General features: G+C 46.2%; 6 protein-coding genes across 6 annotated transcripts; 3 read left to right on the top strand and 3 right to left on the bottom strand.

Annotated features, from left to right (window-relative positions):
• Nucleotides 1–527: 527 nt before the first annotated feature.
• Nucleotides 528–1,729, bottom strand: LOC111673878. Its single transcript, XM_023431809.1, has 2 exons — nt 1,619–1,729; nt 528–1,063 (listed from the first exon to the last, which is right to left on the bottom strand). The coding sequence occupies exons 1-2, from the start codon at nt 1,634–1,636 to the stop codon at nt 821–823; spliced, it is 261 nt and encodes an 86-aa protein (XP_023287577.1). The 5' UTR covers nt 1,637–1,729; the 3' UTR covers nt 528–820.
• Nucleotides 1,730–4,214: 2,485 nt separating this feature from the next.
• LOC105694934 (larval cuticle protein F1) lies at nt 4,215–4,765 on the bottom strand. Its single transcript, XM_023431741.1, has 2 exons — nt 4,748–4,765; nt 4,215–4,640 (listed from the first exon to the last, which is right to left on the bottom strand). The coding sequence occupies exons 1-2, from the start codon at nt 4,763–4,765 to the stop codon at nt 4,215–4,217; spliced, it is 444 nt and encodes a 147-aa protein (XP_023287509.1).
• A 748-nt stretch (nt 4,766–5,513) lies between these two features.
• Nucleotides 5,514–6,001, top strand: LOC105694986 (cuticle protein 38). Its single transcript, XM_012416188.1, has 2 exons — nt 5,514–5,579; nt 5,698–6,001. Exons 1-2 carry the CDS (start codon nt 5,568–5,570, stop codon nt 5,983–5,985), a joined length of 300 nt encoding a protein of 99 aa, XP_012271611.1. The 5' UTR covers nt 5,514–5,567; the 3' UTR covers nt 5,986–6,001.
• Nucleotides 6,002–7,061: 1,060 nt separating this feature from the next.
• On the bottom strand, nt 7,062–7,973 carry LOC105694987 (cuticle protein 12.5). The gene is made up of 2 exons (XM_012416189.1): nt 7,903–7,973; nt 7,062–7,476 (listed from the first exon to the last, which is right to left on the bottom strand). Exons 1-2 carry the CDS (start codon nt 7,912–7,914, stop codon nt 7,228–7,230), a joined length of 261 nt encoding a protein of 86 aa, XP_012271612.1. The 5' UTR covers nt 7,915–7,973; the 3' UTR covers nt 7,062–7,227.
• Nucleotides 7,974–8,310: 337 nt separating this feature from the next.
• Nucleotides 8,311–9,185, top strand: LOC105694988. Its single transcript, XM_012416190.1, has 2 exons — nt 8,311–8,341; nt 8,917–9,185. Exons 1-2 carry the CDS (start codon nt 8,330–8,332, stop codon nt 9,121–9,123), a joined length of 219 nt encoding a protein of 72 aa, XP_012271613.1. The 5' UTR covers nt 8,311–8,329; the 3' UTR covers nt 9,124–9,185.
• Nucleotides 9,186–16,168: 6,983 nt separating this feature from the next.
• LOC105694933 lies at nt 16,169–16,798 on the top strand. Its single transcript, XM_012416075.1, has one exon. The coding sequence runs from the start codon at nt 16,169–16,171 to the stop codon at nt 16,796–16,798; it is 630 nt and encodes a 209-aa protein (XP_012271498.1).
• The last annotated feature ends 8,607 nt before the right edge of the window (nt 16,799–25,405 follow it).

The raw sequence follows: 25,405 nt of genomic DNA, 5'->3' as shown, positions 1-25,405 counted from the left end.
TCGTTCCGAGTGCACGTCGAGAGTGTTGTAAGCGATCATTCCGACATCAGCGAGAGCGATCCTACAAATCATCCGAAAGACAGGCTCCACAGGCGTGATAACGCAAATTACAGCCCCGGGTACCAAGGGACGGGTTAAGATACGGCCCTGTCAAGATTTTTCAATATCTCACCGCGTTTCTTCCGTGCGTCTTAAGGCGATGTGAAAGTGGCGTCAAAGAGGTCTCTTTTTTATGAAACTTTTCTCTGCACTGGGTGCACCAAATAGTATCAAACTCTAGAAAGTAAATATAGCCACTACAAGGAAGGTCCCGACACCAATAAAATTTTTAATTTTACACAATTTTTTTAGCTAACAATTTTTCTAATTAATCAGACTTAATGGGTGTCAGGACCTTCCTTATGAACGATTGCCTCCTCAGATGCCACTTTCACATCCCCTTAATGACGATTACGGACACGTGAGTCGATAAATCCCCGATAAATTCAGGATCGACAGGAGAGGAATGGGTTTCGTAACGAAAAAACTTCCTTAAGAGTGTGTGTATTTTCCGGAAAACGTTTACTTAGTTAACCAAAAAAGAGAGGAATTTCGGATCATCGCAGCATTCGAAGCCTAGCTTCGACCAATCACCGAGGATGTTCAGCGCTCGCAAGGATGCTCCTGCACGTACACAGGACTCGAATCCTTGCGTCCCCAAGAGAGATCACCGAATGGTTTTCATGATTTTCCAGAATTTTCTGGAGAGGTCGGAGGTCATGAGAGATGAGTGCCCTGGTCCAGGAGATGCCGATGAGGTGGTGGAGGCAAGTGGTGGTCTTTAGCGTCGTCCTGCGATTATGGGTGCTCCGTATGCAGGAATTGCATGATACGCCGATATCGCAGGGTATCCCGGATACGCCAGAGGTGCAGCTGCAACTGCAGGGGCGGCCACAATGGGAGCTGCAACTGCGTGGTTGATGGCATGGGCGTTGTAGCTGCTGGCGTAGGTGCCAACTGTCAAGGCAGCTGGAACAGCTGGGACGAGTCCGGCCGAGCAGACTGCCACCAGGGCGGCGAGGAACTGTCAAAAGATAAAAAGGTCAGTTGACAGTCGTGTCGAAAAAAGAAAAACTGAAAATTCTTTAAAGGAAGCCGAAAAATGTGAATTTTCCTTTGAAATGGAAATAGTAGATTTTAAGAGAATTATTGCAAGACCTCGATCAAATTGTTAATAGTATCGACTAGGAGCTGGGTAGGAAATCCTTCGGAAGAATTAAAGGGACTTAGGGGTTCTTTGGATCATTTTGAAGGTAGCTTGGAAGCGATGAGGAAAAAAATTAGAGAATCAGACGGTGGGAATTTTGGGGAGGTTTAGGTAATCTAGGTTTAGCTAATCTCCTCTGAAATGGAAATAGTAAATCTTAAGAGAATTATTGGAAGACCTCGATCAAATTGTTAATAGTATCGATTAGGAGCTGGGTAGGAAATCCTTCGGAAGAATTGAAGGGACTTAGGGGTTCTTTGGATCATTTTGAAGGTAGCTTGGAAGCGATGAGGAAAAAATTAGAGAATCAGACGGGGGGGATTTTGGGGAGGTTTAGGTAATCTAGGGATTGGTGTCGGTTCTTAGACTTACGAGACACTTGGTGAACATTTTGATTGGCTTGGGGTTGGCTGTTTCGGTGCTGAAACTGCGATGCCATGGACAAGCTCGGGGGCTCTTTTATAGGTGCCTCCAAGCTCTGGGCCCAACAAAGAGGACCTCCCACCTTTGACTCGTGGGCAGCTCGTGCTCTTGCATACCAGATGACCTCTCCTGTTCCGAGGCCACGCCTTGTCGATCGCTTTGCGGGAGGATCCCTCCTCGAGGTCTCGCCCCTTCTTGAGAAAGCTCCAGGACATCCGTGGAATTCATTCCGATTTTCGAAATCGCCGAAAAACTGCGAAATTAGGCCTGGCAAGGTGGCTATTGATCATCCTTAAGGACCTTGATTACGAGATTTAAGAGTACATCCTGGAGAGGGTCGCCATCGATCATTTCTAAGGACCTTCATTATGAGATTTAAGAGTACATCCTGGAGAGAGTCGCTATTGATAATTGTTAAGGACCTTAATTACGAGATTTAAGAGCACATTCTGGAGAGGGTCGCGATCGATCGTTTCTAAGGACCTTGATTAAGAGATCTAAGAGTAGATCCTGGGAAATTAAGTCTAATTCAGGAAATATGTCTTGACGAGAATTTTAGAGATTACTTCCTGGCTAGGGTTGTAATTACCGATTTTTGAGTAACTGGATCACGAGATTTTGCAAATAGATCCTGGCGAGGATTATGGAAGTAGAAGATATTTCCTGGATCTGGATCACAACGTTCAGGATGTAGATCCTGGCGAAGGTATAAAAAATCCGAGGAATTTAAGTAATGCATCCTTATGAGGATTTTATAAAATATTCCCGGGCGAGGATTGCGATTTCTGAATCAGGATTCAGATCCTTGACAGTGAAAGCCATTTCTCGGCGAATTTAGGAAACACGTCGAGGAGAATTCAACGAATGGTAAGCGCGATCGAAGGCGTAACCGATGACACAATTGGTCGCGACAGGTGACATTAGAATCCAGGGCGACATTGCTCGGTGCGTGAGCCTCGGTACGCGACCAAGAACGTACATACACGTTCACACGACATGCGCAACTTGCCCAATGAACTTGCAATTGCGGACTCCTTAAAAGTGAAACTCGGGAGCGTCTGCCCTACGCGATCTGAATTCGAAAATCGAGCCGATCGCCTCTTCAACTTGGTCGAACGTCTTAGTTAACTATCGATTACAGGTGCATGTACCCTGCAATCGAGGCGAAATAGTTCTAAGGATCAGGAAAAATATCAGAGATGTAAAGAATAATTGTTTAAACCGCATAACCGACACGCGGTCTTTACTATTAATTCTAAAATCGAAGGGAAATAATCCTAAGAGTCAGGAAAAATATCCAGGATGTAAAAAGTGATTTTTTATACCGCATCACGGACACGCCGGTTTTATCAGGCTATCAGCTGATCGTGGATCTCGTTACAAGGTTTCATTGAGCCGCTCGGTTAAGGCTCGGCCTTTGAATCGACGTCTCGAATTACGATCGGTGAAAGGTCGCGGTTAGAATGCCTCCGTATTTACGGGACGAATTTAACGTAAAACTCGAGTAAAAGCGGTTGCCCAATGGCGGGCCTGATCGAAAAAGAGAAAACGCGCTTGAGCAACGCCGAAAATGGGAACCGGGAAGGGGTCCCACAGGAAATACTATCATTCCCATCTAATTTCGTCACGAATCTATCCAATCGGGTGCCCGACTCATTAATCACAATCTCCCAGATATCCGAAAATTTTTAAACAATTTTCCAACAAGGTCCCTCCTCCCAGAAAAATAAAAAATCGGCCAGAAAAATGCCTCAAATGTTCCGGAAAAATTCCCCTTCATAAGTCCGTGGCTTAATTTCCTTCCCGATTTTTTCCTAGCTGCATCGAAGGTCTGAGTGTGTGGAAAAAAATTGGGAACGGCGTGAGAGTCGGAATTCGATAGATATGATTTTACATGTGGAGCGGTTCCGGGTAACACCGGGTTGGGCGTCTAGATGGGAGCCCCGGTCGTTTCCGCTGTACCCCCGAGGGCCGGCTCCGATTGGCCGAGGCAGCTTTCCCCTGGAGCGACGCGCCCAATGGACCGGGGTCTCTTTTTTCCGGGACTTTTTTCGTAACTCGGCCGATCGCACGTCGACTCAGTCTGTAGACACGCACGCATGTCTACCAACACGCGAGACAATTTTTCCAGCCTCCTCTCTCGAGCCAGAAGCAGGATGTACTTCAAGGTCCTCTCCATGGCGGAGACCAGTTCGGATTCCAGATCGCGAGCGAAACACCCAGCTTCCCTGCAGGAGCATTACCCTCTGCTCCGGGATCCTTCGTCGCGGTCTGGATTCTTTTTCGGGATATCCTTGCGAATTCCGAGCGAGTTCTCGACCCTGAAGATCCCCTCGAACCAGCTCAATTGGTCCAGTTGCGACTCAGACTGGGCGACCTCTCCGATAATTAATTAAACGGATAAAAAAACCGAAGACCTCATTAAAAAAATAATTCAACAGAGAGGGAGAAAATTAATGCACGGATTTTTCTTCAACAGGAAAACAAGTTTATTTGCTAGAAGAGTTCATCGGGCAAGGGAGTTGCTGAAGAGGATGCTGAAGTCTCAGCCGAAAATCGCTGGTCCGGGTGCAGTGAAGGCTGCATGTGCATAGGGAGCTGCGAAACCTCCGTAGGTGAAGGCAGGTGCAGCCAAATGCCCTGCAGCTGGTACTGCTGGAAATGGTGCAGGGTGGGCTACAATTGGTGCAGCATGTGCTGCGACAATTGGTGCAGGGTGAGCTGCAATTGGTGCAGCGTGTGCTGCGACAATTGGTGCAGCATGAGCTGCAACCACAGGTGCAGCAGCAACGTATGGGCTGAGAACTCTGGTGTTGATGTCCACCCTCGATGCATATGGAGGAATGTTGTAAGGCACGGCTTTGGTGTATGCAACTGCAGCAGGGGCTGCAACAACCGGGGCAGCCGCAATTGCAGGTACAACCCCTGCCCTTCCAGTCGCCAGGACCGCCGCCAAAACTGCCATCACCACCTGAAAGAGGAGCGACGAGATTTAGAAAAAGGATCTAGACTTCAATTGTCAATTTGACAATTAATGCCAATTAAAAATAATGATTGATTCTTGAGATATCTAGTTACCGGGATTTTGGAGTACATGGTGCTCGGTCTTGCTGGGAACCTTGAGGAGGTCTGATGACACCCACTATCCCTGGTCACTATTTATACCCAGATGGGTGCCATCAGGTGCACTTTCCTCTGGGACGTGACGCCCCTGTCAATGGACTAGATTATGCGAGTTACGTTAGCGATTCTGCCCCCGATTTCTTCGGGCGCGACTCGGAGGAACTCGAGGTCGTCCTGCGGCGATGTCACCTGGAGGCCCCTGCGAAATTCAGGAGTTCTTTTTTTTAGGATTTCCTGATGGGTATCATGAAGATAAGATGTTGATATCCCGGGGTCCATTCATGTTTAGTGGTTGCAATGGAATATAGGATGAATGAGGATGGCATCATGAGACTGGAGAAGAGGTACCAGTTGTGGTATCCTGGAGAACCACAACCCTCGTACCATAAGGGCCACAATCAGTCATAATACCAGAAGGGTCTAGCTCGACATTGGGCAGTCCAATCTTGGAGAACCAGCCAAGGTCGCGTCCACTTCCAGGTCCACTTCCAGGTCCATTCCCAGACGAGGGGGTCCGCGCCTGGTGGAGGGGCCAGACGTCGAAAGGAAAGTCCAGTCCGGGTCGTTTGCGATGCTCGTCATGAGGCAACGTTCCTCGGCCCGATCAGAGACAAAAGAGTCGAAGGAAAAAGAGGCGTGGTAGGTCCGGCCGCCCAATGTGTCGAGTCTGGAGGGGTGGCTTCTGCTTCCCTATAAAAGCTTAAGTCCCTGCACTGTCGGACACAGTACCTCGTTCCCTACCTTGCAGAGCACTTGCAAGCACCCAGCCATCGCCATGTACAAGTTGGTGAGTCTTTCCTTCGGTTACCTTGCCACTGGTTCCACCTGGGGCTGGCCTAAAAGACCCTAAAAAACGCACTATTTCCGTCCTACGGTTTAATTAACAATCATTTCTATGCCAACAGTTCGCAATCCTCGCCCTGGTGGCCGCAGTCAGTGCAGCCCCTGCACCTGCACCTGGAATCCTGGCAGCTCCTGCAGTTGCGGTACCAGCTGTTTCAGCTGTTGCTGCACCAATTGTCACAGCTTCCAGCAGCCAGTACGTCGCCAGGAACTACAACACCCTTGCTGCTGCTCCTCTCGCCTATGCTGCACCCATCGCTGCAGCTGCACCCCTGGCGTACAGCAAACCCATCATTGCACCTGCATACGGCGCCTATGCTGCATATGCCGCCCCCTCTTACTACATCTGATCGAATCGACCCTGACTACACCCTGTATTTTCTAAATCACTTCTGGCAATTGATCTTCAGCTAGGATTTAAGAAATAAATTTCCTTTACATTGACTTTGTTCCTTGTCGTCTGGCTAAAACCTCCTGGTGTGATAAGGACTCGCTCGTACTCGCCTTGATAAGGCTCTTCGACTTCATTCCTGAAATTTAATCAGGGAAGAATTTAAATTAATGTTTGATGTGGTTGATGTTGTAAAAATTTAGCCTTAAATGTTGATAAAAAAAATAGTTTTCTGGGAGAAGCGTTGGTATTAATTTCACTCATCTGGAATTTCTTCAAAGTGGAGTTTAATTTATTTCTTGTTATAGTAAGACAGTTTTGGAAAAAATTTGTTGATAAGTTGGGTGGTAAAAATTAGTAGGGGGAATTTTTTATGTTCCTCTGCTTTGGTGTTCACCAGGTGTAGGTAACCGAGTCGGCTTAATCGGGCCTTTAACTCGAACACATTAAGGAAACCAATTATTTGTTATTAATCGCTGGTCTTGAAGATATTGACGAAGTAACAGATTCCCATGGTGTGAGATGATAAATCTTTGTTCTCTACTAAGCCAATTAGAATCATAAATAACGTGAGGTCGTTAAAACGCCGTAAGGATATTTTACCGTCTTCGGATGAAGTTTCCTGCAGCTCTTCGACAACCAATCCGACTCTCTTCAGGGTGGACGTTCTCTTAACACTCGTTATTTTAATTCTATCCTTCAAAAAACAAATCCCACCATACCCACCAACCATTTATCTCCTCGAAACCCCTCGAATAGAAAACCAGCCCAAAGTTGGACCTCTTCAGGTACTAATTCCCTAAATTCACCATCCCCCATCTCTGGATTTTATCTCCTTATCTCCATAAATCGAAACGAGATCGATGTTTGGATCTTAAAAAAATATTTCTATGGAGTACACTTTACTGTCAGATTTTTTAAGTGCGCTCTTCGAGGTGTTCCTCAAGATGGGGATTATATTATTATTATATATATATATATATCCCACTTTCCAATTTTTCTTACATCTACAGGTGGGGGTGAAACAAAGGACTCAGGTTTTTGGAAAATACATTTGTGGTTTATTTTCCGGCAAGATCGAAATAGATTGTGCGATGCGTGGGATTAGTCAGCCGCTTTGCTGAAGAGTTTGCGATTCCGTCCGAGTTGGTCGGTGGGTTGGAGCACGATTCTTTCCATTTTTCCTTCTAGCCTGGGCAGCTCACAAGTATCCATATCCATATCCATATCCAGCCTTGTAGGCATAAGGTGCGTAGGCATAAGGTGCGGCGTAGGTCAGCGGAGACGAGTAGGTCTTGTAGGTCAATGGCAGGGAATACGCCACAGGTGAGGTGTAGGCGGAGACCAGGGGCGATGCGATGTATCCAGGGGCAGGTGCAGGTGCAGGCTCAGGTGCAGGCTCAGGTGCAGGTGCTGCAGCGGCCAGGGCCACGACGACGGCGAGGACAAACTGGAGAAAAACATCAAAATTGTCTCAACAAACTCCGCAACCAAAATGATCAACTCTACAGACTTCCTCATTTTTCTCCGAGGAAAGGAGTCGCTCATAATCGGTAAAAAAAATCCCCGCGTTCGGGGAGGGTCTTGGGAACCCTCACAATTTTTGTTCAACGGATCTGGACCGCAACGTCAACGGAGAAAAATTAGAAACACGGGAAAACACCCATCTCAACCACCAGTCTCTACACACGTTTGCGGGAGTACAGAAAATTTCCGAAATTTTTCTTCAAAGGAAGGACTCGTGCATGGTTAGTAGAAAAATTCCCCGAGTTCGAGGAGGGTCCTGAGAAGCTTCCAGGATTTTTATACGGTGGATCGGTGTCGCATTGTCGATGAGAAATATTCTAAATGTGGGAAAACTCCCATCTCGACTCACCAGCTTGTACATGTTTGCGGAGGTGCGGTGTAGGCTTCGGTGCTCGAGTAGTCCTTAAGTTGCGAGAACTAGGTATGGTCTCTACCGAAGACGCCGGTGGCTTTTATAGGTCTTGAGGAAACGTCAAAAGAAGTCCTGGGTGCACCCGTAGACCTTGAAGAGCGTGACGCCCTCGGTGGATGCACGCGGATCCTTTCTTGCGTCCTCGTCAGGAACCACCATTGGCCAGGAAAGCTCCCCGGTGGGAAAAAGGGGGAGATAAAAAAGCACTCGTTTTCTGCCCGGACCACTAGTTCTCCCCTCTAGAGGGCCTGCTTCATCCAGGGAGAGGGACCACTCCTCCCAGAAACTGCCCTACCTATATAAACCTGGTCTCCCTCCAATTAGGCATATTATCCTTGGCACTCACGTCCGACGATCGATCAACATGTACAAACTGGTGAGTACTCTTCATCCTAGTCTTCGTATTTTCAATCGATCCACCTACTAAATCTAAAACAAAATCCGAAAATCCACCAACTTTGACCCCTGAAGAGGAGTTTGCAACTCCTCCACTTTGTTCCCTTTTGAAGATGACTTGATTTTCTCTGGGAAGTGTCTTCATTTTTTCCAACGATTCCAACGTTTTAACATCCATGAATCCCATCTCGTTTTTTAACTCGAAGGGTTCTCCAAGTCGCACCTTAAATCATTCTCCAGTTTGGTCCCTCCTGAAAATTCATTCTTAGATCATTGGAGATCCTTGATACACGGTCTGTAATTTAAGTGCTTCCAGAATTTTTTTTGTCACGTGTTCATCAGCTTGAAGCTGAGTTAATTGGCTTCCTCGCGAAAGTGTCTGGATTTCTCTTCGAAAATGACTTCGAAATTTTTGAGGACCCTTTAAGTGTGACCATCGAGAGAGCATTGGAATTTTTGACAGCTCGTGTTCTTCTTCAAATTCACCCCCGAATTTTTCTAGACCCTTGAAGCGTGATCTAAGGTGTTTTGGATAATAATGGAACTTTTTGACAGCTCGTGTTCGCCGCTATGCTGGCCCTGGCCGTGGCTGCTCCTGGAGCCCTCGTAGGTGCACCGGTGATCTCTTCGTACAATGCACCTGTCGTCTCTGCATATGGCAGCCCTCTTGCTTACAATGCATACAGTGCCTACTCTACACCCCTGACCTACCCCTACGGATATGCACTGCCATATGCCTACAAATCTGGCTACTACATCTGAAAACACCCTGAAGAGGACCCTCGACCCTGGACCACCTCACCCCAAGGAGACTGACTCATCCTCACGACTTCCATCCGCGATTTCTCTTCTCGCATGTATTGATCACTAATCACGATCATTAATAAAATTTAAAAAAATATCGCTCACGGAATTTATTCCTCCCTTGTCTCTTGTCCCCTTCAATACCGAAGAGGAAAAGTTCCTACCCAAAAATTTGCAATTTATTTTCTACGCAATCCGCGACGGCGGAATTTTCAATAAAGATATGAATTTCTGCCTAGCAGGATTTCTGAAAAATGATCAGGAATAAAGAAACGTCTCTGGAGGTCTTTTTTACGGAGTAACTCGAGCATGTCCTGAGGCCCTGAAGAATGTTTTTTATTCTCAAAGGGTTATAATATTTAAATAATCATGAGCAATGATTTCCCAAGAAGGAGTCACTGATAACCTTGGATATGGAGATCCATGGACGAAGGCCGGAAATCAGGATACAACTGTGAGATTTATCGTCCTGGAACGTCCTAGACTCGGGAAAGGATCCTGGAAGATCGATGAGATAGATCGAAATCCGAGGCTGATCGGAAGATCCTTCGACGATCCCTGTGAAAAGTCATCCCTAGGGTCCTTGAAGGATCTTAGGATCCTCACGATGTGCAGTATTTACCGAGGACCCTTAAAATCCTTCGACAATGCGCAATATCCTTCGATGATACGCAATACGCTTCGACGATCTTGAACATCCTTCAATGATCCTTCCTGATTTAATCTCCACGCCCGAAGGACCCCATAAATCCTATCAGCTGAGTATATGCTGATTTATCAGTATCCAGGATAATAATATTCCATGGGTATAATTATCCTTTCGATAATCAGCCTCCACCCACTCAGAGCCGATAAGAGATCGATGATTCATTCACGAGGCGATTTTTCATAATCAGCTTATCATCAATCCCCTTTGATATCTCCATTCACCATTACATACTCATTGCCACGTAATCACATGTGAAATGGAAATTAATTTTATGTAAAATCGGGGAATTTCGGTGGAGTGATTCGGAACCTTCAAGCGTGGGCGTTCTTATCACCTCCGAAAGGATCATCCGCGGGCTGGGAACAATGATTATCCGCGGTTCATTAGAGTTTATCCGAAAAACATTGTTACGTGTTCTGGTCCGATTATTAGTACGCTATTACGTAGGCGAGTGGTTGCATAAGCTCCGAGGACGATTCGCGAGTCCTGGGACGATTATTCGAAGCTCCACACGTCATGGAAGCAAGCTCTGCATTTTCCAGGTGCAGCCAAGCACGGCCTGCGTCATTTTCCAGAGAAAAAGATGTCTTTTGTGTGTCTCCTCAGTGATAAAACAGCTGGTTTCATTTATTTCATCAAGGTTTGGAGTCAAGTTTCGAATCTTTCAGGTCCTTCGCGAGGACCGCGATTTTTTAGTCGATTATTTGAGGCTCTATGCAATATTGTTGCAAGCTGCACATTTTCCAGGTGCAGCCAAGTACGGCCTGCGTCATTTTCCAGAGAAAAAGATGTCTTTTGTGAGTCTCCTAAGTGAGAAAACAGCTGGTTTCATTTATTTCATCAAGGTTTGGAGTCAAGTTTCGAATCTTTCAGGTCCATCGCGAGGACTGCGATTTTTTAGTCAATTATCTGAGGCTCTATGCAATATTGGTGCAAGCTGCACATTTTCCAGAGAAAAAGATGTCTTTTGGGAGTCTCCTAAGTGAGAAAACAGCTGGTTTCATTTATTTCATCAAGGTTTGGAGTCAAGTTCCGAATCTTTCAGGTCCTTCGCGAGGACTGCGATTTTTTAGTCGATTATCTGAGGCTCTATGCAATATTGGTGCAAGCTGCACATTTTCCAGAGAAAAAGATGTCTTTTGTGAGTCTCCTAAGTGAGAAAACAGCTGGTTTCATTTATTTCATCAAGCTTTGGAGCCAAGTTCCGAATCTTTCAGGTCCTTCGCGAGGACCGCGATTTTTTAGTCGATCATCTGAGGCTCTATGCAATATCGATGCAAGCTGCACATTTTCCAGGGGAAAAGAAGTCTTTTATGAATCTCGTAGACGAATATAAAATGCCGCCATTAATTTAATTAATGTTTGGATTAGGAAATCGAAATTTCGCAGGTCCTTCGAAACGGATCGCTTTTACCAGAAAGACGTAACTCCTTAACGTCATCGGCCTTATCTGGTCGTGCTACGTCAAAGCGATTATGAAAAACGATTACCCCACAATGAACGCAAGGGAAAACTGAGAGTAGATATAATGACATTGTTCTTCAACATCGATCCGACGAGCACTCGCGACACAGATGGAAGAACCCTATAAAACGACACAGTTCCTCGAATTTCGAGGTCTACCTCCTCCTTAATATCTCTACAGAAAACGAGGGATCGTCCTGGCCCATGAAATTCCGACTTTTCCATCCGAAGGTCCTGTCCAGGTCTTACGCAACGCCCATTGTCCTGGGAAACGTCCCCGTCTAACGATCACGTCCACAACTCGGCGCAAAACAGGGACGTTTAAAACCGGGAAAGGTCCGCACGCGAGGAAATGGAAAAAAGGAGGAGAAAAAATCCTGGAGACCTTCCCGCCTCGATCGCGATCGAGAACGAGCGTGTTTGTCAAGCAGTTCTCGAAGGACGACCGATCCTCGTCCTTAGGAAGCGCGAAGGACTTGCCGCTTCCTTCACGGACCCCCCGCGAACTTAATGGGCCACGCCTGATTAATTACTCATTTTCCTAGCATCTTGGTCCCTTTCCATATTTTTTTTTTAATTGAAATGTACTTGAAAAAAATTATTTCACGCACATTGGATATCGGAAATATGGCGATCTCGGTCTTAGAAACGCCTTAAGATGTGAAGGACTCTTCCTCTTCCTCGTACCCCCCAACATGATTTTTCATCGCAATTTTCTTGCATCTCCGTCCTTTCCCACGTTGTTCTTATTTCAATAAAATGCGTTTCACGTGGAAACCTTCGATCCTGACTGCATCGATCGATTAAAATCAACCTTCGATCTCAGATCTGATCGGCACGATCGACCTGGGAATTCGATGGATTTTTCTTGCGCATTTTCTTGCCCGATTTTCTCCGCGGAATTTTATTTTTCCTGCTTATTAGAGGTTCACGGGTGTTGATTATTTTCGTGGAGGTGGTTAGAGATGTCATATGGGACACGAGGGACCGTAGAGAGACCCACGTGGTTCTTAGCAGCCGGATCTCCGACCGGATCCACCTATGGGATGCTGGGCGTGGTCCAGGGGACTTGAACCCTGGTGCACCCGATCTCCGCTCAAGTACAACCAGTGTGAAACTGGTTCGGTCGGAACAAAGACCTCATCTCGAATTTCTGCGACGTGCTCAGCCTCGGGGGATAAATCGAGCACGAGGAGTTGACCGAGGTCGCGGTGACAGGTAAATCGGGAAAAACGCAATTCCTGCGATTTTCCCAATTGTTCCCATCATTTTCAAGATTCATCTCGTCCAAGCGAGGCAATTTCGAGGGCCTGATTTTTATACCTAGAGAAAAAAAAATTAATTCCCTCAAAGAAATATTACTCTTAATTCGAGGAATAATGATTTCACTGGAATAAACTGGAATTAATTGGATGCGACGTTTCTCTGGAATTGTGGCCATTTATTTGATTTTTGTTTTAGTCAAATTATTACTCTTTGAATTAATACAATATTTCTATGATTCTATTAACTATTCAACAATGGGGACCGTTTTTTTTTTTTTATGCAAAGCTTGAGGAACGACGCACTTGTTGTGCTGACCCGAGATTTGTATCGAGACCACGTGCCCTTGAATGATCCATGATCCATGATCGATCAAGGCCGATCGTGTCGAAACTTCGACCGCTTTCTAATCGTCGCTCTGAAATAAATTCGCCTCCGCACCCGGAAGTCCAACTATGGCTAACGTAATTATGCATAATTTCCTGGGTCCCCACTCGGCAGAAAATTGTTTACCAAGATCCTATATCTATTTAAAAAATTGTGGCAGGCTCCTTCCTCGGTAATATCGCCGGGAAAAAATCCTGTCTCTTCGATCCTGCCATTTAACAAAATTGTGTTGATCTTCTTTCTAGAAAGCGTCGGAAAAAAAAATCCATTATCACCGATACCGAATTTTGATAAATCGTCCTGGCGAGCTGGTTGATAAAATCCCGAGGAAATATCTCTTATCACTAATAATTCGTCTATTTAGAGAAATCACAACGACAATCTTTTGTTTCTGTCCTTGGGGATCCTTAAGGATCCTTCATAACTGACATACCCCTCGTGGAAAAATATCCTGGCGATGTCCTGCAGGACTGGCCGTCTATTTCTGGAGCCGTTCAGAAATATCTCCTCTCGTAATACCCTAGCTAGTTATGACTACTTGGCTCGATTAATTATCAGCTAATCATTTGATTATTAGTTCCTCTTTGCATATAACCGAAGCGGAAATGGCACGCGTGTTACGTCCAGGACACGCGGCTCTGGACGTAACGACGCATCCCGAAACGAGACGCATCCTGGCATATCCGTCGATGGAAATCTGTTTACCCTCCATAACAGTGTATTACTATCACAAATTGTATAATTATACGCGGTAATCCGGAAAAACGCGGACCCCCGCATTGCGCAAACCGCGCATAACCCCGACCAGTTCCGTCCTTGCACTCGACATTGCACAATTATGACAAAACACGGGAAAAAAATAATCCCCAGCTCTGGCCCGGTTACGTCGAGCCAGGATCCTTTGCAGGACAATAAACAGAGGTCCTTGGAATTTTTATATAATTTTCCACGCCTGGAATCGTCCAGGAAAAAAATTCTCCTCGAGACTGAAGACGCCGCCGAAGAGGACGACGCCCTGAGACGTTCACTGACCGCCCCGTTAAATCGAGGGATTTTTTTCAGGAAGCAGGAGACACTCCCTCGTCCATCTTTCCTTAAGCCCTGCTGCTAATATTTCGTAAACATCTTTTATAATTGAAAGACGACGAGGGGACGGGAGCTTAACCCGAGAGGCTAGGTTTACTCGGTGTCGTTCACCCCAGGCCAGGAATCGATGAACCTCGTCGCGTCTGATCCCAGAAAAGCTCCGAATCGAGCTCTCTTAAATTAAACCCTCGTCGGGGATTTCGAAAAGAAAGGAAATCCCGATGAAAAAATAAGAACAATAATTTGCCCCAAAATTCACCGCCCAATTCAAGTTCTCCCCGAGTAATGGTTCTAAAAAATCATCCTACACGCAAAAGCGTCGCAATATTCAACATAACCCGATAAAAAACCGTTCTCCAAAGTGTTTCCAACATGGCAAAGGGAATTTATAGTTGATATTAATTTTTAAGAATTTATTACACCGTAGAAAGTGCCTCTTATAGGGAGAACTAAATCGGGGAGATTTCAGTGGTGCTAGTCAACGCTTTGTCGGGCGGACTGGTATTTATTTTTATTCCAGGGTATTCGTGGGAGTTTTGCGAAATGTATTTTATTTTAGGTTGTTTAGGGGTTTGAATTGGCGTGGGAATTTTTGGGAGGGTTTGGGTCTAAGGGAAGGGGATGAAAAAAATTAAGGTCGAGGCAGGGTCGGGGCGCGCGGTTATGGTGTTTGAGGTTATTTCGGAAAACTGCACGGAGGAAAGGGCAGGATTTCACGGTTGAGGACGGACAATCTCTCGTCTGGTTTTCGTGATTAGTGATAATGAGACAAGAGGAGACCAGAAGGGGCTCTCTCAATTCATAATCAAGTAGCAAGGCACTTTGCTGATCAGGCATTCATAGGTCGGACACACAAATCTTCCAGGACTCTTGCTGCCAACTTAGATTGGATTAAGTCAGGTTAGTTAGCCGATGATGGCGTCCTAAGGACCTCCTCGGGGATCCTGCGAGACGTGCAATTCTTACGTGCCGGTGTACATGCATGTACATGTATGTACATGTATATACAGCCTCGGAATTGGATGCAACAACCCTGGAGAGAAAGAAATTCCGCAGAATCCTGACTCCTTAGAGGTCCTTCTTCTCCAGGTTGGAGATCTTTGACTTTCTCCTCCTTTTTTCTCGAGATCCTTCAACATCTATCTAAATCTAAAAATCTCGATTTTATATAAATATTTAACCCGAAAAATTAATTTTCGTTCGAATCTAGACAAATTATTCTTGAGGTCCTTCGACTCCTTCTTTGCCTTTTTTACCCTTCACTGAAAATCTTCGACATCTTTGTTCTTACTCCTTAGGATATTTTCCACATCTGCCCTTAAAAATATCCCCATGACATTTTCCCCTAGAAAGCTCGGATTTATTAAAAAAAAATTTCCTGAATTATTTATTTTCGGCCCGGTCGAGAGTCTCTTTAAGGTCTAATTTCGGAGGCTGTTCGGCAGTCTAAAAAAGTGCTCTTTAATTTCAGGGGGTGCTCTCCAATCACAGCAGATTATAACATGATCCTTTTTCGGCGAGAATCAGCAGAGTCTAAACTAATTGACCAGTGTAATCGATCCCAGGGGTTGATCCTTTCGATCTCTCCCCACGTTCATCCCTCTTTCCACCCTCGGGTGTCCCTCTCCATTCTCGTCCTCATGTGGAAATCTCCGCGCAAGCGCCCTGAAGAGTAGCCACAGATTATAAAGGGGAGCGCAGCATCCCCGGAAAGTTCAGTCCGCATTGATGCACCGCACCCAGGTCGAAGCTTCCTAACCTGCAAGCAGCGACGAACAGAATCAACCTGTGCCAAGCAACTCAACTCCTGGGTGCAAAATCAGTTGCGAAGGTCCCCTTTCGAAAAAGAGGGCATAAACAATCGAAAACTCGGAACTCTCCAAGAATTCCATCAAAGGAAATCTCCAGTTCCTGAAGAGTCTCTTCAGTTCTCAATCAGAGTTCTCCAGAGTGCCGAGACACCTTGAAGAGTCTTCCGAGCTCTTCCTGGTAGCATCGCAAGAGGTCACCAGACTCAAGGTACCGTAGGTACCGGAATTTCCCTAGGACCTCCAGGTGATCCTAGGGTCCCATCGGTCCAGGGCGACCTCAACCATGGAGGAGTCCACCAAATCTTCTGATCAGCACCGACGAGACCATCGTCGAGGAACGGAATTCGGGGACGACGAGTGCAGCACCGACAGCGGGTGCAGCAGTGGAGGTAGCACGGGAAGCGCAGAGAGATTATCTCGTCGAGGAAGTGGTGAACGGCTCTGCGGAGGTGGTAGATCTCCACGAGGTCATTGCTATCTGGACCGTCTTCGAGATCGACCAACGACGACGAGGTCGCAGGAGAGGCTGTCCAGGACGCCGAGAAATGGGGAGCGGTCCAGAGCAAAGTCTTCCAGGTCGTGGAGTCCTGGTGACGCCAGGGCAACCCCCAGAGTGGAGTCGCCATCCCATTCCCCGAGTCCTTCGGACGCGCACAGCAGCAACGACAGCGATTCCCTGAAGAGGCCCTCCACCACGGAGACCCTCCGCAGGGTGTTTCAGAGCCTGAAGATCTCCTCCAAGTGGGAGGCCAAGGGGAAAAAACACGCCAAGAAGAGCATCCTCAGGAGCCCGGTGTCCTATACGTATGTGAGGGGTCTTTCCGGTCTGCCGACCCAGCGGGTGCCTAGAAGTGCCGCTCAGCAGATCGCCATGCCCAAGGCTTGCCAGGACTCCGTCGGGCTTTATCGATAGGACGAATGGACCCGGTTCCGGTAGGGAGCCTTGGGGACTGATCTAAGGGCGCCTGAGATCTTTTCGAGAGGGAGAGACGAGGATGCTGGGAGGAGAAGAAAATGGTGAAGGAAACTGCTAGGTGGGAGGTGATCGAAGGAACTTCGAAGACCTTAAATAGGCTGGAATGAGCTGCGAGGAGCTGCAAGGACCTGAAACGACCTGCAAGGAGCAGAAAGGAGATGGATGGAGCTGCAAGGAACTGCAGGGAACTGCAAGGAGCTGCAAGGAGCTGCAAGGAGCTGCAAGGAGCTGCAAGGAGCTGCAAGAAGCTGCAAGAAGCTGCAAGGAGCTGCAAGGAACTACAAGGAACTGCAAGGAACTGCAAGGAGCTGCAAGGAATTCCAAGAAATTCCAAAGAGCCGCAAGGAACTGCAAGGAATACCAAGGATCTCCAAGGAACTCTTCGAGGACCTCCAAGGACCCCTGCCGCAGAGAATCCAAGAAGTTAGGAACACCCATAGACTCGACAAAGCCTTATGGGGTTCCATGGGTCCCAAGATCCTGAGGAAACAGGACCAAGGGGCCGCAAGAGCCGGAGCCCCGAAAGGACTCTCGATGTAAGACTCCCAGGACCCGGGTCCTGGGAGGTAATCGTATAATGTCATCCCTGATATTCTAGGTACTTCGTCTCGATGCGAATCCCCAGACCGAGGCCTAGGGAATAGGCCTAGGGAAACCAGGAGTCGCGAGATCGGTGGGTCCTGAGGGATGGACAGAGAGAATGGGGAGAGAAATTTCTATCTCTGCTCTCACTTGCATTTATTAAATGACATGTCATGTCATCTTTCTCTCTCTGAACAACCCCCCACCCACTGATCTCACCCCTTTCTTGTGTAGTGGATAATGTAATCGTCGGATATTGTTAATTGTTAAGGTCGGCCCAGAGGGAACGTACTTTCTAAATTTTTTGCAAGACCTTTCTACGACACTAAGATATTAGGTGACGAGGAATTTAGCGCCGATCGATCAGTGATCGACGTTCGATCGGACGTCTCTCGAGGCGCTGATTGGTGCCTAGAATTTTTTTACGCCCATAAGGCGAAATTCGAGCGCCGGATTTATTGTTATCGTGGTTACCATGCGGCACTCTGGAGGTTCGATCGATTGGTGATCGATCACCGATCGGCAAGACGCCGATTGATCCTTAGGATTTTTTTACGTGCATAAGTCTCGGGACGCCGAAATTTGGGCATCGGAGTTTATTGTTATCACGGTTATCGCGCGGCTTTTCGGAGGTTCGATCGATCGGAGATCGATCGACGATGATCAAGATCGTTATCACGCGGCCCACTCGGAGCTGCATTCATATCAGTCGCGTCGTAATAGAGACTCAGGATCTTGAAAAAAAAAAAAGAAAAAAATGTACAAGACCCTAGAATCTCTTCGACGTCCAAAACGTCAATTACCTATCCGAGGGAAAATGACTCTTATCACTCCATATCCGCGCCGACTGGTGATAACAATAAACCAAGCTTTCGTCCCGTCCTTTCCAAGGATCGCACTTTAATGTCACTCTTAGGTCCGAGTAATGAATTAATTATGAAAAAATAGCGATAAAAGTAGCTTGACACCAAGCGACTGGTTATCACCGAGGTGATACTCTTATCAGGGTGAACCTCCTATGGATGAATTTCCAGGGCATTCTTAGTCCTTGGGTGTCTTTATATCTGGCAGTTATTTTTCCCCTCGATATTTATAAGGAAAAAAAAAAAAAGGAAATTTAATAATAGGAGTACAAGCTCTCCGGGATCGATACGATCAACACCAATTGTCGATGTAACACCGTCAATTTCCCGTCATTTGGAGTTACCCCCGACGTTGCACTCTCTGCCGAGAACAGGTGCAGGGGTGCAACGGAGGGTGCAATTAATCGCGTACGAATTTTATCGCAGGTTGTCTGTGCGATCCATCTAGTGCCTTGTAGCGAATCCCTGTGTGATTGAATGGTACTACTTACTGACAAAAAAAAAGAGATAAATAAAAAATGAAAAAAATATTCGGCGAGCGAGGTGCATCGCCCGATGCACACGAGTACGCGTGTCGAGACGATTACTCAGGTCTGGATGTTTTATATATTATCCATGTAGACTTGTTCTACGTTTCAAATAAACGTTTTTCATGCTATGGAGAAGGAGTCGATTTGAGAATGATCTTTTAACCCCTTCCCTAAAAGTAATGATTACAAAGATAATTTTTCTCTTTCTGACAATAGGGCACCGTGGAGTCGGACATTTCGCATGGTATGTATTTACAAGTTATGGGATAATATTGGAAATAATTATTTTTAGGATCACAGATTATTATTTTACTGATAATGAGGCACCTTCGAGTTGGATACTTTTCTTGGGATTTATTTACACGCTTAGGGATGGTTGATTAATCATATTTCGCGCGGCCTATTAAAAGGATCGGCGAGATAATCTCTGAGAAAAAATAATCAGGCCACTTGGGATTGATAAGGATCCCTTTGATGCAGGTCGAGAAGCCACCGAGGGGTCATTTCCCGAGATTCTGGAGAAACATTCTGAAGCTACTGCGGCAGAAGCTGCGGCGTGTCCTCGTTCAGCATCCCCGAGAAGAGGGGCTGGACCAAAACTGGTGGGCGAGAAAACTGCATCGGGTGCATTGACACCGACACCCTCTGACCCGATTACGAGCCCTGATACGACCTCGGTTTCGGAACCATTTGAGAAATTCTTATCCCCGGAAAGAAGGAACCAGATCTCCCATCTTTCATCCCCGAGAATTAATTTAAAATAACAAAGCGCAAAAGCATCAATCATTTATTTAACACGAGGGTGGAACTCTTCGAAATAGTCCATGGATACGTAGACCCTGAAATTTTCTTTTTTTTCCTCCAAATGCATTTTTATATTTGGTATTACCACAGGAAATTTCAGTCCAAGAAGTCGACTGTTCATAAATTTATATTTAAACGTTGGAAAAATTTGCATGGGAAAAAAATGATTGACCTTTAATGAAAGAGGCGGAATTAATTCCTTTCGGGCTGGATTCTACAGGTGCGATCGGGAATCGCGATCCGGTCAGATAATTCCGCGTTATCAGGCCGCAGTGGCCTTGACCTTCGCCCGAGGCCGCGCCTTTTGATCTCGCCGACAGGCTGGAAATTGCGTGGCCTTCGATACGGCCGCGACCGGAAGTCGCACGTGGAATCGATGATCGGTCGTCATTGCCTCGTTGCAGACCACGAAAGAGGGACGAGGGACCTTGTCGAGCAGCCTTCACGATCCATGGAAACCGAAGAGGTCGACCCCGAAGAGAAATGGAGTGATACATTCGGAATCGAAGTCGGGACGTGATCGGCGATTTCATCGATAAAAACTGGAGCCTCGATGAATAGTCGAGATTTTGTGCAACGAATAATCGAAAGTCAGGGTAAAGACTAGTCATCAGATCACATTTCTAATCGTCAGTTGACTTATCGATGAGTGATAAAAAATTAGTACATCGATGAATAATCAGGAATTTCATCGATAAAAACGGGAGAATCGATGAATAATCAGGAATTTCATCGATAGAAACTGGAGCATCGATAAATAGTCAAGAATTTCATCGATAAAAACAGGAGCATTGATTAATAATCAAGAATTTCATCGATAAAAGCTGGAGCATCGATGAATAATCTGGAATTTCATCGATAAAAACTGGAGCATCGATTAATAATCAGGAATTTCATCGATAAAAACAGGAGCATCGATAAATAGTCAGGAATTTCATCGATAAAAACTGGAGCATCGATGAATCATCAGGAATTTCATCGATAAAAGCTGTAATGTCGATGAATAATCAGGAATTTCATCGATAAAAACTGGAGCCTCGATGAATATTCAAGATTTTGTGCAACGAATGATCGAAAATCAAGGTAAAGACCAGTCATTAAATCATATTTCTAATCAACATTTGATTTATCGATGGGTGATCAAGAATTAGTGCATCGATGAATAATCAGGAATAAATGCATCGATGAATAATCAGGAATAAATGCATCGATGAATAATCAGGAATAAATGCATCGACGGGTGATCAAGAATTAGTACACCGATGAATAATCAGGAATCGATGCATTAATGGGTGATAACAAATAAGGAATCGATGCATCGATTGGCAATCCGATCAACTGGATCATCGATACCTACCGATCATCGATGCATGACCATCGATACCCCAATGCGATTGTTTGGCACTCTTCGAGGGGGGTCTGATTTCAGAAACGAGGGCATCGATCGGCGATCGGGATCGACTGATCAAACGATCGATACCGAGCGGCGACGACCTTCATGGGGGGTCCATCTTCGCAGTCTCCTCGATTAAGGCTTGCTGAAAGTGACATCAAAGTGGCCGCTCGGTCCAGGGAACAATGGCGGGCATTTAGAATTGCGGGGTGCGGATTGCGTAACTCGCCAGTCTCGGTTGCGTTTCCGCAGGAGGAGGGGTGCGTTTTCGAGCTCGCTCTTGCGTGAATGTCAGTTTTTCAGTGCAGTCCCTTTCGCGGATCCCATGGGGGGTTTTAAGGGGGGGATTAACCCGTGAAACTCTCCTCGCTTCGATTCACATCTATCGGCCGAAATCGATCACTTCGCCGAGAACGAACCCCGAGGGACGTCCTGCGACGTCTTATTTCCGTTTTTCTGCAAGAATTCCCGACGACTCCCTTTTCTCTTATCCTTGGATCTTCCCTTAGAACCCTCTTATCAATTTTCTATATTTTTTTGGGGAGAACTATTTATCAGAGAGGTCGATCGACAGGAGTCGGTGGTACGTGAAATGAAATGAAGTTAAATGTAATTAAATAAATATGAGGATTTTCAGTAATGTTTAAAACTATAAATATTGTTTCCTATCATGGGGTAGGGGAAGTTATAAATAGGATGGCCACCTTGTATTCAGGCTAGTTTCCGGACATGTGCGTATGTATCGAGGTCGACCCAGTTCCCGAGGGAAGGGTGTCCATTCAAGGCTCGAGAGCTGGTCGAAGCGCGTGACTTGGACCTCTGATAAGGGCTGATAACGCGTTTAAAAGGCACCCTTAGAACTCGGAGCATCGATCGCCTATTAAAGGTAATAATTTCTCGATTTCCGGAATTTTTTAAACATTTTTCCCCCCCTCTGACGTTTTATATCAAATTTTTGAATTTACTTTTACGCGACGATAATTCTTCGCTTGATTGGGTCCTCTGATAAGGACTGATAACGCAGATATAGTGCAACAGTAGAGCTCAGTGACTTCACGAAGTAGGATTTTTGGCTTCGATAAAAATGTTCATTGATTTCTATTTTTCCAACACTTTTCCTCCCCTCTTTCGGGGCTCCATTTCGAATTTCCGCATTTACCTTTCCGCAGTACGTAACTGACCTATACCCCGTTCCGCAGCGATCTTCCGCGCGCGTCATTCGCTTTGTGGGTCGAGGACATTTATTCCACCATGGGACACCTTGAAGCAAGGCTTTTCTGCTCCTCCAGGAAGGACATCCTGGAAAAAGTGCGCGGTACGCTAGGGGATTACTTGCTCCCTAGGGAGATCTCTTATAATCGCAGGGAATCTCCGATAAAACTACGCGGGGGGGGGCTGATAAAGCGATGCGGAATTCCTGGTGACAAGGGGAGGAGATCTTGATAATGGGGGAATTCCTGACAACGACGGGAATTCCTGATAACGATGGAAATTTTCTGATAAAACGGTGAAAAATCCCTGATAACCGCAAACAGTTCTAATAAAACGATGGGGATTTTCATTTGATCTTGTTAACTGGGAATGCCCCATGGTCAAGGTGTCTCAGAATTCCTTTTTTACTACTTTTTATCTATGGAAAATCCTGTTAGGGGATTTTTAGAAGATCCTTTTTTCCTTTTAGCGAGGAAAAAAGGTGTGTAAAGGGGTTTTTTCGGACGCCTCGTGTCCTTAATCTTTTTTATGGGAAAGGGAGCTTTTTTTAACGAGGTGCCCAAGGGTAGACATTCGGTGTTCCTCGTGTCCCGGTCCCGTGGCCATGACGGGACCAAGGAACGACCCAGTTCCAGGAGGTTGCACCCCGTGACGTCACCTCGGTGTCAACCCCATTCACGACCCTCCTGCGACCCAGATTCTCCGGGCATCCCCATGAAATATCATAGTTCATTGAGGCCTCCCACCACCCTTTCGGCCTTCACCCCCTGTATCCCCACTCTTTACCTTCATAAAAGATATCGGTTATCAAAAGCGATACCGATCGATTTCATCCCTGGATCGTAGCTCGATTTTCGGAAGTTGTTACACCCCCTTGGTTGCAAAATCACCCCTTTTATTTATAAAATTGTGTACATCACCCTTTTTGATTTCAAAACATCCTACATCACCCCTCGAATAAAAAAAAATCCAGAAATTCTGGAAAATGTCCGTCTCGATTCTCGAAACAAGCGAAGGGGGATGGAAAATTCATCCCCTAGGATTCCGTCCCTTTTTTTCCCCTAGAGGGACCTAGGGCTCTCTGCGATTTCTGGAATGAGTCTTCTCGGCCTGAGGGAGGAGGGCGCATCCACGACCTATCCTAACCTCCCTTCCCGCAGTTTGGCCCAGTTTCTCTCCGCTGCGGTGTGACGTCACTCTCGTCATTGAGGAGGCCGCCGACAACGTGTCCCACTTCTGGGCCGACCCCTCCCCTGATATGTGGCCCTTACCCCTGATAAGGAAATCCATCACCTGCCATTTCGCTCCTGATAAGGACTCCTCCTTGTCCCACCTCTCTTTCTGTTCCTGATAAGGTGTCACTCTTCCATTACCTAAATTCATGACACCTCTCAATATTTGACAAGAAATTCACTTTTCTCACTGATAAGGAAATTCCTGAAATATTTCTTTTCTTCAATGAAATCTTGTTCTCGGTGTATCAATTACGAATCCATGATAAGCAACCCTTTGTAAACATATGCAGATCTTCGTCGCACTTCTTATCAGCTGCGTCTTATTACTTGGCGCTGATAAGACAGATTAAAAAAATGGAACGACACGTGAATGTCGCTCTGTACGGGTGCAATGCGTTGTAGGGAGGGGGTGTTGCAGGGGTGCAGTGATAAGGCAGGGATCGATGGGAACGAGGGTGGGGGCAGCTGCCCCATTCACCCCTCGAGGTTCGACGAACCCTGGTGACGGCGTCGCGACGTCATGTCGTCATGGCGACTCTACGAGCCCCGACGCAGGCGTCTCCCGGAAACTGGACCTTTGACCCTCAACTAGGCCACCCCTTCCGCCGTCGCGACGCACCCCTTTCGATGACGTCGCTTCGACGAGTAGATCCTCGACATCGACCGCGTCTCGGCGATTCGGTTTTTTCCTCGGTACATCGGTGATAAGAGGTACAGAAAGTCCTGATAAGGGTGGTCGGTCAATTTTTCAAAGAATTAACATGCACGAATTATGGAATAATTAAGATGTACGAATTAAGGAAGAATTACAAAAAAAATTATTTATTATTAATAGAAGTAATCATTTTTTCGATGTGCCTACGAGGACAAGGGATGAGGGAATTTTAATAGAGATATTTAATTAAATATTTAGATGGTACAAATAAAGACATCGCGATTACTCCCATCTGGTCTGAAGGTAAAGGATGAGATAATTCGACTTTATGGATTAGAATTTTTTTTGGGCGGTTTAAAAATTGATTGCGATTTTGAAAAATGCATCCCCACTTTTTTGGGACCCCTTGGTCAATCCTCAATTCCTAATCAAGGGCTCGATTTTCTTGAAGAGGGCGGTCGCGTCAAGAGCCGCGTCCGGAGAACCCTTAACCCTTTCCCGAGCTAAAAACGTCTTTCGAGTGTCCATCGAACTTTCACGTAAGCCGATCTTCGGGTCGCGAGGGACTAAAAAGTTCGGTCTGGTTTCAGGAACGTGACCGACGAGACGCGGAAGAGTACCCTGAAATTGCCAAGCCCTAAGTTCGAAGGCGCTCTTAAATTAATAACCATCAGCTATGGAAGATTAATTTTTTTCATGATATCGCCCCCGAATTGAAAAACGCCTCTCACGTACAACATTAATTTTCCCTGCACTTCTTCAGGGTCCTATGATAGAGATAAAACAATTTGACACGCTCCGTCACATCGATAAGTCCAAGGACCAAGAGAGTAAATGGAAACCGTAATTACGGGGCGCTCTGCGTATTTATTTACCAGCAAATCCTGTGGAGAGGAAACCAAGGCCTTCCCTCGGGATCCCTGAATTTCCCTCTCCATAAAGCGGTACCTGGACAGGTGGTGCCCTGAAGAGGAAAAAAATTCGACCAGGGAACTTTGAAGAAATTGTGGAAGTAAATCGCGTTGGGGGATTTCAGGGACTCTGGCGACGTGTCTCGCAAATAATTCCCAGGACCGGAAGGGTTGCCACGTGCCCTCTTCAGGGTCCTCTTCAGGGTCCTCTCCGAGGTCCCTGGACTTCCACGAGAGCGGATCCAGGAAGTCGCATTCAGGAAGTACGTTCGCCTTGTGATATTCCACTTTTTTAATAATAATTCCCCACTCTCCCTAGGGAACGGGGGTGTTCTTCAGCACGTGTCGCGAGTCGGCAC

This window comes from Orussus abietinus, unplaced genomic scaffold (assembly GCF_000612105.2).
Source record: "Orussus abietinus isolate OABI.00-Male unplaced genomic scaffold, Oabi_2.0 scaffold35, whole genome shotgun sequence".
In the NCBI taxonomy this organism is placed as follows: domain Eukaryota; kingdom Metazoa; phylum Arthropoda; class Insecta; order Hymenoptera; family Orussidae; genus Orussus; species Orussus abietinus.
The sequence above is the reverse complement of the archived record's forward strand: the minus strand, read 5'-3'. Positions and strand labels throughout refer to the sequence as shown.